The sequence below is a fragment of the Dipodomys ordii genome, unplaced genomic scaffold (assembly GCF_000151885.1).
Source record: "Dipodomys ordii isolate 6190 unplaced genomic scaffold, Dord_2.0 Scaffold4, whole genome shotgun sequence".
Taxonomy (NCBI): domain Eukaryota; kingdom Metazoa; phylum Chordata; class Mammalia; order Rodentia; family Heteromyidae; genus Dipodomys; species Dipodomys ordii.
Genome location: NW_012267220.1, coordinates 33573598 through 33588157, shown reverse-complemented (window position 1 = coordinate 33588157; position 14560 = coordinate 33573598). Strand labels below are relative to the sequence as shown.

The window sequence follows — 14560 nt, the reverse complement described above, 5'->3', positions numbered from 1 at the left end:
ATGGGCAGGAAATCTCCCTTCCTCTCATATCAGTACCCATATTCTATGTCACCTTTCAATTCACTTCAGGTCAATTCAAATGTTCATCCACTACCCAGGAGTCCTGACTCTCCTTACTGGGTCTAGACCAGCTGCAGTCTCTCAGGCCTAGAGGCTACAGAACCTGGGATTTCCTTTCCTGCTAGCCCCACCTCTCTGAAACGTTTTACTTAAGAGTTCTGACTCTGAACAGAGTAAGAGTCTGGGAAAGTTTGAGGCTCTCATGGAATTGAATCCTACCTTAGCTCCCCAGTCTTCCCCAATATGCTCAGGCAGCCTCCTATCTGTACTGGCCCTCCAGGGTCACAGCAGCTCTAAGGCTCTAGTTGTGCCCAGCTGTCCATCTATCCAGTCTCTCTGAAGCCACACTTAGTCTATCCACAGCTACTTTCATGAATTCCATATTCTCACGGGGACTCTCCCCAGTCTTCTATACTTTGTGATTGTCATATGCCAGTCCCAGTAGTTTTTCATCTCCAACTTCCTTAGTCCACCCAACACATTGTTTTCAGGTAAGATTGTCCTGTGCTGTCATGAGAGAACAGATGCCTACTGCTAACAGCTTCTCTGGTAATACATGTGAGCTTTACATGTACAGTTTTCAGAATAAAGAGACATAGACTTAGTCTCTAAAGATTACAATCTGATTCTGGGCCGGTGGCTCACACCTGTAATCCTAGCTACTCAGGAGGCTGAGATCTGAGGATCTTGGTTCAAAGCCAGCCCGGTCAGGAAAGACCGTGAGACTCCTATCTCCAATAAACCACTAGAAAACCAGAAGTGGCGCGGTGGCTCAAGTGGTAGAGCGCTTGCCTTGAGCTGAAGAGCTGAGGGACAGTGCTCAGGCCCAGAGTTCAAGCCCCACAACTGACAAAATAAATAAATAAAATTACAGTCTGGGTGTGGTGGTACGTGTCTATAATCCCAAGCATAGAAGGCTAAAGCAGGAAGATTATGTAAGTTTGAGGCCAGCCTGGGCTACACAGTGAGATTCTGTCTCAAAAAAACGGGGAGGAAGAGAGGGAAGGGGAAGGGAAGGGAAAGGAGGGAAGGAGAAGGGAAAAGAAAGGAAGAAAAGGGAAGGGAAGGAAAGGGAAGGGAAGGGAAGGAAAGGAAGGGAAGGGAAGACCGACAGCTGTAGAGCACCTATACATGCCCAGCTGCCCTTGGGGGTCTCAGGTTCAATTCTAAGAGCATCTGTCTTTTAGCCTGCCAAGAACGAAGCTTGCCCCATACACCATGGCTCTTGGAGGGTAACCACTTCCTGGTGGATAAAGGAACACGTTAAAAATAGTTCTTCTTCCTGTCCAGTGATGATAGCACGGAGACATCCGAGCTCTAGTCTTTGTTACTACATTCTTTCTTTTCTCCTCAAGAATGTCCTCGTAAATCAGAAGGGGTTTCAATGTGTTCTTAGCGCTTGTCAGCAGTCTGCCACAGACACCAGACTCTGATCACCTTCTCTATGAGGCTCTTGACCTACCTCAGAAGGGTAGTAAATAGAAGCTTTCAGAGGATAAATGGAGGCTTGATCAGCAAAGAATAAGAAGAGATAATTACCCAGACTTAACCAGACACTCATGGGTCTTGAGAACATCCTTGAGAAATATAGTGCGCAGAGGTTCTCGGTCCTAGTGAGAAAAAGCAAAATAGAAAGGTGAATATGTCATCTCATCCAATGATCTGAGCAGCTGACCGTGCCCCTCTCTCACAAATACTTGGCAGAACCCAGGTTGCCAAACAACCTGGTCTCAAAATAAATCATTAAGAAAAACTAACTCCCTAACCATAAAGCCAATCACTGCACTAAGGTCTCATTACTGTCCTTGTAAAGAATTTCATGTGGGAGGGAAGGAGAGAGAGAAGGTGGGAGAGAGAGGGAGAGAGAGGAAGACAACATACTACATCTTTATTCATCTGCACTATCCTGTAGATGTGTCCAGGCCTCTCCTGGCCTCTGTGACCTCTCAGAAGATCCTCGAAGCCTCCACCCACCTGCTCACACTTGAAGTAACAGATGGTGAAGTCATCCAGTGCAAAAAAGCGACGTTTCCAGCTCTTTCGCTGAAATGAAAAATGAAGAGCAAGGCATTAGGGAAAGGCCCAGCCTCACAGAAGCTGCACTGAGACTAACCCCCAGGACCTGGCCCCATGGATGCCCAACTCCTATGATCAGCGGAGGCAACATATGAGGATTAATACCTTGACAGGTGGCGACCCAATCTCTGTGAACACAGAGGACCGTAGCTCCTCCTCTCCCCCCCCCTCTGCGACATCCAGGCCCACTGGCTCCAGCCCATAGCCCACTTACCACATTCCCTTGCTTCACACAGTAGCCACTCTTAATGAGGGGAGGCCCCGTGGAAGCTCGGCAGCTTGATGTGGGGATGTAACTCTGAGACCTTCGAAGGATAGCATGGGACCCTGGCTCATACCCCTCCTGCCCGTCTCCACCATTCTACAAGGGAACAGCATGAGAGTTAGTACCTCCTTCCACCCTTCATTCAGCCTCGGCTCCAGCTGCATTGGACCACTGGCCTCTTTGATAGTATGTCAGTCAAAATAAGAAATAAACATTGACTTTGTCTGGGTCAGGCACTCTACTTGGTATTTTCACAGTGTTAGATTCTGGGGTTTGGGTAGAAAGAGAATACAGGTCAGAAGATGGTCTAGGGGAAGGCAGGAGACTTTTTTCTAGCCACACTTCCTACATCAGTCCATTCCCCACAGATTTTGTTGTTGTTTTATTTTGCTTTGTTTTTGTGTTGGTACTAAAGCTTGAACTCATGGCCTGGGCACTAACCCTTAGCTTTTTTTTACTCAAGGCTTGTGCTCTACCACTTGAGTCACAGCTCTACCTTTGGCTTTTTGCTGGTTAGTTGGAGATAAGAGTCTTATGGACTTTCCTGCCCAGGCTGGCTTTGAACTTTGATCCTCTAATGTTAGCCTCCTGAGTAGCTAAGATTGAAAGGCATGAGATGCCAGTGCTCTGACTCCTAGGAAGAAAGAACCACAGGGACCACACAGCCTAAAGACACACTGGCCTCAACCTCTGCACTGCCATTCTCCCCTTTACCCCCCACCCCCACCCCGACACACACAATGGCCTCTGATGCACCAGCTCCCCGTCCACCTACTGTACTAACACTGGCAAACCACAGCCACTTCCATGCCCTCACTATTTCCCCACCTCAAGCAACCCCACTAGGCCCAGCACCTGGCTGATGGGGGTGTGGACCACCACCCCTCCGATGATCTCTGTCTTGTAGGCCACCTGTGGCTTCTTCTCTAGGGTGGGAGGAGCTGCTATACTTTTAAGAACTTCTGTAGTCAAGGGTAGGGTCCCAGCTTTGGGTACCTGGGAAGAATGACAGCATGGTCAGTAGGGAATAGAAGGCTCTGGAAAAGCAGAGACTCAAGCAGGATGGAAGTAGCACAGAAAACTAATGTATCAACTTACAGGAAGACTCGTCTCTTCCCCAAGCCCTTCCCTCAATCTATATCTAAGTCTAAGGAACTCAGTCAATAACCATTCAGACAACAACAACAACAACACCACACACACACACACACACACACACACACACACACAGGATTTACTCTCTATCAACTATAAGCCAGCATGTCATTGGATGGAAACCAGAGATTAATATCAAACAAAACAGACATGAGTCCTGTCTCACAGTGCTAACATGCTAATAGCTAAGACTCATAATAAAAAGCCTAACAAAACAATCAGAGTATTAAAGATGGTGGTGAGTGTCACAAGAGAATAGGTAGGAACTAAGGCAGAGGTCCACAGGGTAACTCCCAGAAATGGACAGTGAAAAGAAACTGGAAATGTAAAGCTGGGAAAGAACCTGCTGGGCAGGTGAAACAGGCCAAAATGCTTATAGGAGACCTGGGTTGCAGCTCAGCAGTGGGATGCTTGCCCAGCAGGTGGGAGGCCTTGGGTTACATCCCCAGCACCACAAATAAACAAAATTCATATGGTACAGGTAAAGCATGCCTTAATAATAATAATTCCCTAACTTAAGAAATAAAAAAAATTGATTTTGGGGGCTGGGAAGGTGGCTCAGTGGTAGAGTGCTTGCCTTGCATGCATGAGGCCCTGGGTTCGATTCCTCAGCACCACATAAGCAAAAAGAAAAAAAGCCAAAAGTGGCGCTGTGGCTCAGGTGGTAGAGCACTAGCCTTGAGCTGAAGAGCTGAGGGACAGTGCCCATGCACAGAGTTCAGGTCCCATAACCGGACTCCCCCCCACAAAAAAAAATTGATTTTGGCTTAGGATTTCAGAAGTTTCAGAATATAGTCACTTGAGTCTGTTGCTTCAAGCCTATGGTAAGAAGTGGCAAAGGAAGCCCTTAATCTCATGGAGGCTGAAGTGAAAGAAAAGTCAGACAAGAAGGGGCCAGGATCTCAATGTCCGTTACAATGATCTAATTAATCCTCCCATAGGCCCCAGCTCCTAATGATGCCACCACCTCCCAAGTGTGTCACAGTCTAGGATTAAGACTTCAACACATTGGCCAATGGAGACATTTCAAATGATCACACCTCAAGTGTAAAATGGAAAAGGGAACACATTTCTGTTGTAAGAGCTGTGGTTATCAAATGATAGTACACGGACCTTTAAACACTCTAGAAACAAAAGAATATCTGTGTAGCCAGCCCGCCTATAATCCTAGCTACTCATGAGGCTGAGATCTAATGATCATAGCTTGAAGACAGCCCAGGCAGAAAAGTCCATGAGACTCTTATCTCCAGTTAACCACAAAGAGCCAGAGTGGAGTTGTGGCTCCACTTTGCTAGTCTTGAGCAAAAAAAGTGAAGGGATAGCACGTAGGCCCTGAGTTCAAGCCCCAGTACTGGCTTAAAAATAAAACATCTTATGTATTGCAAATTATGTTAATTAACATTTCACAAGTGGTACTACTGTTTCTAGAAAAGCCCTATCTGTTTGAAGAATGAACTACCTGTGTCCCCATGTTGGCAGTTCTACAGCTAAGCAACAGAGAATTTTTATAATCAGTTGAAAACCACGGGCCAGAGGTCTCCAGCTGGTAGCCCACAGACAAATAAAGCTCTCGGTTTTACTTGTCCTACGTAATGTGCTCTTCAAGTAACATTTAAGGTTTTTAGCTAAGCAGCAGTCCCCTCATTACATGGAAAATGCAGCCTTCAGTTTGCCACAGTCTCCATCATTGTTCTATTACCCTCATATGTATTGCCAAATTCTTCACCCTTGCCCCTTCATTTATATTAAAGCCTGGAACTGGTGAAATCTGGCATTTTTTTCTTCAAAGAAAAAAGAGGCCCAACAGTTTGTCAGTCATTTGCCTAAAGCCATGATTAATAACTGAGCAGATCAGACTAACTCCCAGCCAGTTCAAAAGAGCACACTTTCTTTTTCCAGTGTCTGAAGAAATGAACCATAGATCACATCAGAAAGGCTGAAGTCCCAGGACTCAGACAGATCCTTTCAAGAGCTGAGAGCTCTTAACATCAAGAGACTGAGGCAGGTGGGTCAAGAGTCCTAGGCCAGCCTAAACTACACAGCAGGACCTATTTCTCTACATTCTTTTTTCACCCTCCACCACCCACATAAAAGAACTCTGCCATCAACAGGGAATAAAGCTTACACCATTTAGTGTCCCCTGTGTGCAAAGTATGAAGGATCCTGTGACTTAACTTAGGCCCTCAGAAAGGAAATATGATCCTTCCTCCTTAGGACTTATGTATTTGGTGTGTGAATGTTTGTGTGTTATGTGTATATGTGTGCTGTGTGGAGGGTTGTGTGGGAGGAGATGACCTCTGCCACCACTTCTGCAAACCACCCTCTCGATTCCTCCTGACAGTCTGAAGAATGCAGCTCTTACCATTCTTTGGGTCCCTATCCAGTGACAGGCACCTCATTACGTCTAACCTTCAAGTCACTTCATTAAGTAGGCATGGTATTCTCCATCTTTTTTTTTGGGGGGGGGTCCGATTGTGGGCCTGAACTCTGGGCCTGGGTGCTGTCCTTCAGCTCTTCAGCTCAAGGCTAGCGCTCTACCACTTGAGCCATAGCGCCACTTCCAGCTTTTTTCTTTTTGCTTATGTGGTGCTGAGGAATCGAACCCAGGGCCTCGTGCATGCAAGGCAAGTGCTCTACCACTGAGCCACCTTCCCAGCCTGGTATTCTCCATCTTATAGATAAGGTCAACTCAAACCATTAAATTGAGAATTTGCCACAGACCGCCTGATTCTTCCCTTACTAACCTATTGAGCCACCCCCTTTTTTGTTAATTTTCTATGTCGGATTTGTGCAAGACCTAATTTTGGGGAATGTTGATTTTCTTCTGGGTGGGCAGTGAAATCATCACAAGAGAATGGTAAAATTTCCCCCGAATTACCCAAATGAATTCCTGGAACCCAGCAGGGAAGAGGGAAGTAGTCTTTAGGAGTTTCCAGTCACCAGAAAAGAACTCACAGGAGCCTAGCTTTGCTTCCTCTCAGAATCCTGTCAGCACATACAGAGGCCAGTGGTTGTCACTGCTCTATGTCCCTGTATGTTGCTTCGCTTCTGTCAATTTACATCGATCTTTCAAAACTGTTCTATTTCTTTAGCTGCGAAGACAGGCTGTACAAAACAGCCTCAGACACAAATAGACTACACAGCTTGAAGAAGTATACTTTTGGTTCTTCCTATCCAGAGATCTAACTAAAAGCTTAACCCTTGCCAGGAGCAATGGCTCATGCTTGTAATCCTAAACTCAGGAGGTTGAGATCTGAAGATCTTACTTCGAAGCCAGCTTGAGCAGGAAAATGTGTGAGACTCTTATCTCCAACTAACCAACAAAAAACTGAAAGAGGATGGTGGCTCCAATAGTAGAGTGCCAGCCTTAGGTGAAAAAGTTGAGGGACAGCACGCAAGTCCTGAGTTCAAGCCCCAGTATACACACACACACACACACACACAGAGAGAGAGAGAGAGAGAGAGAGAGAGAGAAATGTAGTGAGTTAAATAAAACTGTCCACCCCTAAGCTCAAAGTGTGGTCTTGTTTGTAATTAAATTAAGGTCAGACTGTTTTAGGATAAACCCTATATCTAATGACCATTGTCCTTCTAAGAATATGTGAGGATGACAGAACACAGTCACACAGGGCAGAATTGTAGATGCAGGAAGAGGCAGGCATGGAGTGATGCAGCTACAAGTTGAAAAGTTTGATGCTGGAAGACACCAAAAGCTAGTGGAGGCAAGGAAGAATCCTCTCTGAGAGGGTCCTTGGGAAGAAAGAAAGCCATACTGATCCCTGACATCAGACTAGCCTTCAGAGTTGTGAGAAAATACATTTCCATTGGTTTAAGCTGGCTCTAGAAAACTCACAAAGAAATAGTAACATTTGAATGGGGCACTAATCCTATAACATTTGAATGGGGCACTAATGCCTATAATCCTAGCTACTCAGGAGGCTAAGATCTGAAGATCGAGGTTCAAAGCTAGCTCAGACAGGAAAGTCCATGAGACTTTTATCTCCAATTAAGCACCAAAAAGCCAGAGCTGTGGTTCAAGTGGTAGAGTTCTAGTCTTGAGTGAAAAAGGTAATGAACAGCACGTAGGCCTTGGGTTCAAGCCGCAGTACTAGCACAAAAAAAAAAAAATACAAAGAAATATTGCATTCTGAGAGGACTCAGCTCTAAGTACCACAACAAACAATGTTCAGTCACAGGGACTCAGTGAACAGCAATTTGTGGACCAAAACTTAAACCCACCTGGCTCCATAACCTTGGGAAAATACTTTAACCCCAGACATTTCCATCTTCTCACTTGCAAATGGAGGTAATAATACTTACTCTTCTTACATATGATTTTTAGGAGGCTCAAATAAAGCTATATACATAAAGTGCTGGATAATTAAACATATTTTACAATTGTTGTCGTTTTATATTTGTTTTAGCACTTCACAAATTTGTGTGTCCTCCTTGAGCAGGGCCATGCTAATCTCTGCATCATTCCAATTTTAATATGTGTTGCTAAAGCAAGCACTTGTTGCTTATTTTTAAAATTTTCATCACATACAATTTCTTGAGCCTTGAAGGCATGGGAATTGGATTAGAATCAAACTCTAATCAAACTCTTACTAGTTACTGTCCTCTTGCCCTAATTAACTCACTAGCCGCCATGTTTGTCATCTGTGAAATGGCAGTAAGACCACCAGCCCCACAGGGGTGCTATGAAGGGTGAGTGAAACAGCACATGCAGCCATGGGGATTTGCTCACTATATTTTCTGCTCCCCCTTTTATCTCCATGTACCCCAAAGTGCCAGATGCCTTACTTTGCATATATTGTGTCTTAAAATAAATATGTAACTATACCCACTATATCCAAAGAAATTCAAGTCTGCACAGTACAGATAGCTGCACACTCTTCTCACCAAGCTATGGAATCAGCTTAGGTGTCCATCAACCAATGAGTGGATAAAGAAAATGTGATACACATATACACACATGCACGCGCACGCACACGCGTGCGCGCGCACACACACACACACACACACACTGGAGTATTATTTGACCATAAAGGAGAACATAATTATATTTATTATCTGAAGGAAAATAAAGAGCAGGAAATCTGGGGCTTGAACTCAAGGTCTGAACCCTGTCCCTGAGCTTCTATTGCTCAAGGCTAGCACTCTACCACTTGAGCCACACCATTTCCAGCTTTTTCTGCTTATGTGGTACTAAGGAATCTAACTCGGGGCTTCATGAATGCCAGACAAGCACCCTACCACTAAGCCACATTCCCAGCCCTGAAAATCACCATAAATTAAATAATCTAAGACTGAGAAAAGTATTTTCTCTCAAATATGAACTCTAGACATGAAAAAAGAATGACAGGTGTAAATAGGGGAGGGCACTATGAAGGGTGAGAGGGCCAAGGGCGTGAATGTCATCAAAGAACTTCACACACATGTATGAAGGTAGAATAATAACATGCATTGAAATTGTTTGGAAAGGGACGAGAAAGGAGATAAGAATGAGTAATAGAAGTGGTAAATTTGATGCAAGTACATTATATCATTATGTATGTACAGAAATACATGCAAATAATGAAACATGCATATAATGAAATAACAAGGCTCCTTTGTACAATTAAAAATAAAATAAATATGCACAGTTTATCATGTGGTATCACAGCCCTACGTCTACCCAATTACATAAGGAAGGGTTTCTGTGTTTTATTTATTTATTTATTTATTTATTTATTGCTAGTCCCAGGGCTTGAACTCTGGGCCTGGGCACTGTCCCTCAGCTTTTGTGCTCAAGGCAAGTGCTCTAGCACTTGAGCCACAGTGCCACTTCTGGCTCTGACTGCTTCAAACCACTATCCTTAGATCTCAGATTACTGAGTAGCTGGGATTACTGGCTTGAACCACTGGTGCCTGGCTCTTTCTGTATTTCCAAAGGAAGAGGAAAATAATTGCTCATTAGCCAAGCTAAGGAAAATGAGAGGACTCAAAACAGTCCATGAACTAATTTAATAATTACTGAAGCTTTTAAATAAAAGGCTTTTATAGAACAGATTAAGAGGAGTCTATCCACAAGCAGGAAAAAAGTTCTAACTTCCTCTCTCATATGCTTTTCCCCTTCCACTACTTTTCCTAGTCAGCAATCCATTTTCCAGTCTCAGTCAGCACTCCAGAACCAGCCAGACCATGACTGACCAGGAGCCCACCCAGGAAATGGAAAGGGGATGCTCCCCAAACTTCCCTTTGAACTTGATTCAGACTCAAATTCTTGGGTAAATTGTGGTTAACTAAAGGACAAAGAGGAGCTGGGTCTGGATGAGGCTTCTGGAAAAATGCTGACTGCCATCTCACTATCCCCCAGCCCATGCAGGGTCCACAGGGAAGGGATGCTTTTGCCACCAAAAAGGAGAAGAGGAAGTAGAGTTGTGGCTCAAGCGGTAGAGTGCCAGCCTTGAGCTAAAAGAGTGTGCAAGACCCTGAGTTCAAGCCCCAGTGCTGGCACAAAAAGAACAAAGAAAAGAGAAAAGACCATACGTACAGTGATCTTGCTGGCTTGGTTCAGAGCTTCAACCCAATCCTTCAGATCTTTCTGGTCATTGGCTTGAAGAAAGTATCTCTGAGACAGGGCATTTATAACTGTAAAAGACAAAGGGAAGGTAGGAGAAATTCCAAGGTCGAAACATAGGCAGCACAACACAGTAAGACCACAAAGCTGTGTCTGAGGGAAAGGACTAACAAAACACAGCAGCAGACCAAGCAGAGATTCCTCATGCAGGTAAGTCCCTTTCATATTTAGGAAGCAGCAGGTCTCCACTGCCCGCTCTTTCTGGCATCTCTAGAAGTAGAAATCATTTTCACAGACCACAAGAATGACAGGATATAAACAGTCTAACATGCTGCTGCTCTGTAGAGGTGAGGCTGCCATTAAGATGACACCTCATGAACTGCATGATCATGGTGCTAATAAATTCATAGTCACGATGAAATGGATATCATTTTGGACCCAGTGCTCTGTTTCTACTGGCACAACTGGATGAGAAGCCTTGTCTATTTCTGAGAAATGCAACAATGCCTGAGATCAGATCTGACTCTGATCTCATTTTCAACCCATTCTTTCCTCTGAGCATTCTACTAGTCAACAGTTTAGTTCTGGGTTTATTATTAATATTGTTTTCTTTCAGATCTGCTGACAACAAAAGTCTTGTTGTTGTTGTTGTTGTTTGTCGATCGTGGAGCCTGAACTCTGAGTCTGGGCACTGTCCCTCAGCTCTTAAGCTCAAGGCTAAAGCTCTACCACTTGAGCCACATTGCCACTTCTGGCTTTTTCTGCTTATGTGGTGCTGAGGAATCGAACCCAGGGCCTCATGCATGCAAGACAAGCACTCTACCACTGAGCCACCTTCCCAGCCCTGACAACAAAATTCTAAGAGTCATTTGCAATATTTGAGGGCAACAGGAAAATGAATAAATTTGAAGTTAGGGGGCAAGGACAATTCTGGGGACCCGAACTACAGAAACAGAATTCAATATTCACTTATTCATTCAAAAAGTATTTACTGAAAACCCACTATGCCCCAGCACTGAGGACAAGTGACAGAGCAGGGGATGTCTCTGCTTTCCTCATGCTTACAGTTGGAGCCACCCTGGACACCCAGACACACCTGCTAGCACCATACACAGCTCTGGAGAAACGTATGGGGCCAAATAACAACTCAGTGACTGAGTCACTGAATTCACTGAATTCAATGGCTCGAAGCAGTCACTGGATGGCTTTGCTTCAAACATCACCCTGGCACTATTACTCATTTGGTGATACTAGGACCCTAAGAGAATACTCCTTCCTTCCTGTTATCTACTTCCTGGCCCTGCCTCTTCCTTCTCTCTAGTGTTCACCTTTCCTGAGCACACCATGATTCAGCACAAAAGTGGGGGTTCCCAGAAACTTTCCTTTTTTTTCTTTTTCCTTTTTTGGTGATACTACTGGTACTTGAACTCTGAGACTCACACTTGCTAGGGTGGTGCTCTACTGCTTGAGCCAAGCCCCAGCCCCAGGTATGTTCTGAAACAATGGCACCTTGTGGCTCTCATCAATCTCTGCAGCAATTCCTAGGAGAGCGGGATCACTTGACACTCAGGAACCTACTGTGACTTAAACCACTCATATGCACATGCAATCACATGGCAGTCCACACACACACACACACACACACACACACACAAGAGGAAGTTGCTACAAGAGTAGAAAGGCCATCCCCAGCTCAGTACTTACCAAAGCAAAATGGAGTTTTTGGTTTCTGCTTTGGGGTTGCTATGCTCACCTACACCAAATTTAAAAAACAAAGAGGGGTGAGGGAAAATATTTTGTTGTTCAATTTTTCATACATAAGGGAGAACCTATCAAACATGTGGCCCTTTCAAAGAAAAACAAAGAGCACTGCACTTATTAAGAGATTTCTGCATGTGCTTCCCTGACAAGAGATACCTACTATCTTTTACTATCTTTTTTTTTTACTTTTTTTTTTTTTGGTCAGTGGTAGGGCTTGAACTCTGGGCCTGGGTACTGTCCCTCAGTTCTTCAGCTCAAGGCTAGTGCTTTACCACTTGAGCCACTTCCAGTTTTCTGGTGGTTTACCAGAGATGAGTCTCATGAAATTTCCTGCCTGGGCTAGCTTTGAACTGTAATCCTTAGATGTCAGCCTCTTTAGTAGCTAGGATAACAGGCGTGAGCCACTAGTGCCTGCCCCCCCTTTTTGTTTTACATTTTTAAACTTATTTTTATTGTAAAGGTGATATAGAAAGGGGTTACAGTTACATAAGTCAGGTCATGAGTACATTTCTTTTTGGACAATCTCACCTCTTCCTTCATTTTCTCCCAGTTTTTCTCCTCCCAACCCCCATCCCCATAAGTTGTATAGTTAATTTCAACATAGTGTCTAGTAAATATCAATGTTGCATTTCTTCATCCTTGGTCCCACCATTTCCATGTTCCCCCTTGTCCTCCCCAATACAGATAAACTTATATACAAGACAAAAAGTACAGAAATCAAAAACAGTGACAAAGGGAAAAAAAGAACAAAAAAAAGTAAAATAACTTTAAAAAACCTCATTTCTAGTTCTTGAGTTCATGTCAATAAACATCATTTCAGAAAGAATGATAAAGAAAGGACAAGCCTTGGAAAAAATTATATTAAGTGAAATAAGCCAGACACAAAGGAACATAGCATGGTTTTCCTCATTTGTAGTAATTCAAATGTGCCTATAAATCTACAAGTAAACACAGTGGATGGACATAAGTTAAACAGAACTCTAAACACTCACACAGAGAAACCAAAGGAGGTGTTCTTAGGAGAGGATCACAAGGGCTCAATAGCTATGTGCATATTATCATATAAAATGATGCTTATTGAAATGAGCTCCAAGAAATGATAACTATTATGTGATTTCTATTAATTTCTGTCCTTGTAAAAAACTCTGTGTGTGTGTGTGTGTGTGTGTGTGTGTGTGTGTGTGTGTGGTGTGTACACTTGCATGCCATTCTGAGGCTTCAACTCAGTGCCTCAGTACCCTTGCTTGGTTTTTTGCTCAATGCTGAGGCTGTACCACTTAAGCCACACTTTCATTTCTATAGATAAGAATCCCATGGACTTTTCTGCCTATGCTGGCTTTGAACCTCAATCCTGAGATCTCAGCCTCCTATACTATTAAAAATATTTTTTAAAAAAATTTATTTTTAAGCTATGTGTTGGTGGCTCACACCTGTAATCCTAGCTACTCAGGAGGCTGAGACCTGAAGATCATGGTCTAAAGCCAGCTCAGACAGGAAAATCCTTGAGACTTGTCTCCAATTACCCACAAAAAGCTGGAAGTGGAGCCATGGCCCAAGTTGTAGTGTGCTAGCTTTGAGCACAAAGCTCAGGGACAGCTCTAAAACCCAGAGTTCATGCTCTAGGACCAGCCAAAAAACAAACAAACAAAAACTTTTTTTCATTAAACATATTATACAATGAAGGTTTCATTGTGACATTTCCACACCTGTAGACACATATTCCAATCAAAGTCACCCCGTTTACACCTCTATCACTCTCCCTTACCTTATGTTCTCTTCCTAAAAGTGTTTCAACAGGTTTTATTGATCTGTTTTCATACATGTAATAAACCACTTTGACCATCTTCATCCCCATTTATCCCCTTATTCCCACTGGTACCCACCCCAAGATTTTCTTTGGCTCATAAGACGTGGCTGGGTCCCACTCACACTAGCAGGATTCCATCCATTCCTCTTTCAATGTCACTGCCCACCCTTAACTGCTCCAAACTGAAGGTGTCCTGCTACAACTGCAGATTCCAATCAGAGCACTTGGAAAGAGTAAGCAAAAGGCCCAAGGTACATTTAATTAGATACACTGACCCGTCATCTTGATTCCTACCCAGCCATGAAAATCAACATTTCCTCGAACCTCAAAGGACCAAGAATCAGAGCCAACCTAGGCACTTAAAAAAAAGCATAGGAAGGTAGCAGTATTTCATACTTCCTGCTGCTTTATTTCATGTTGCTCTTGCAATCCTACTGCTTGCATATTCATTTTTGAGTTATCTGCACCCCTGCGCCCACATTGCTTATATTTAAACAACTCATATTCCACTATCCTCGACACTGGTTGGGCTTCTTTGGAGCAGGATTCAATCTGGGCCTTCCCATGGAACCGCGCCACCTGCTGTCACTGTTCTACCCTGGATGGATGTTTCCCTCAACCTCCTTCCCCCACAAGGCTTCATCTTGTTACACGCCCCCCTCCCCCCTTTGGGGCTTTGCCAGAGCATCCTGCTGTTAACAATCAGCAAATTAGAAATCTTGAGTCTCTTCACAGCTCACAATTGCTACAGTGTCATTCTGATTGACCCATAGATCTCTCTAGGTTCTTCTTCCTTCCTACTGTCCAGAAGTCCTTCTTATAGTCTTTTGTTAGTCAGAATTAATATTGCCCAAAGGAACTGAGGTGGCTTATA

At 43.8% G+C, this 14560-nt stretch overlaps 1 protein-coding gene across 1 annotated transcript in view; it reads right to left on the bottom strand.

Annotated features, from left to right (window-relative positions):
* Plekha2 (pleckstrin homology domain containing, family A (phosphoinositide binding specific) member 2) overlaps window positions 1–14560 on the bottom strand; it is a 73237-nt gene that overhangs the window by 10169 nt on the left and 48508 nt on the right. Inside the window, exons 4-9 of the mRNA XM_013024310.1 lie at window positions 11823–11871; window positions 10092–10189; window positions 3257–3397; window positions 2351–2497; window positions 2035–2103; window positions 1600–1670 (exon numbers count right to left, since the gene is read on the bottom strand). Of these exons, the coding sequence (XP_012879764.1) occupies window positions 1600–1670; window positions 2035–2103; window positions 2351–2497; window positions 3257–3397; window positions 10092–10189; window positions 11823–11871 (575 nt within the window). The remainder of the gene's footprint in view (window positions 1–1599; window positions 1671–2034; window positions 2104–2350; window positions 2498–3256; window positions 3398–10091; window positions 10190–11822; window positions 11872–14560) is intronic.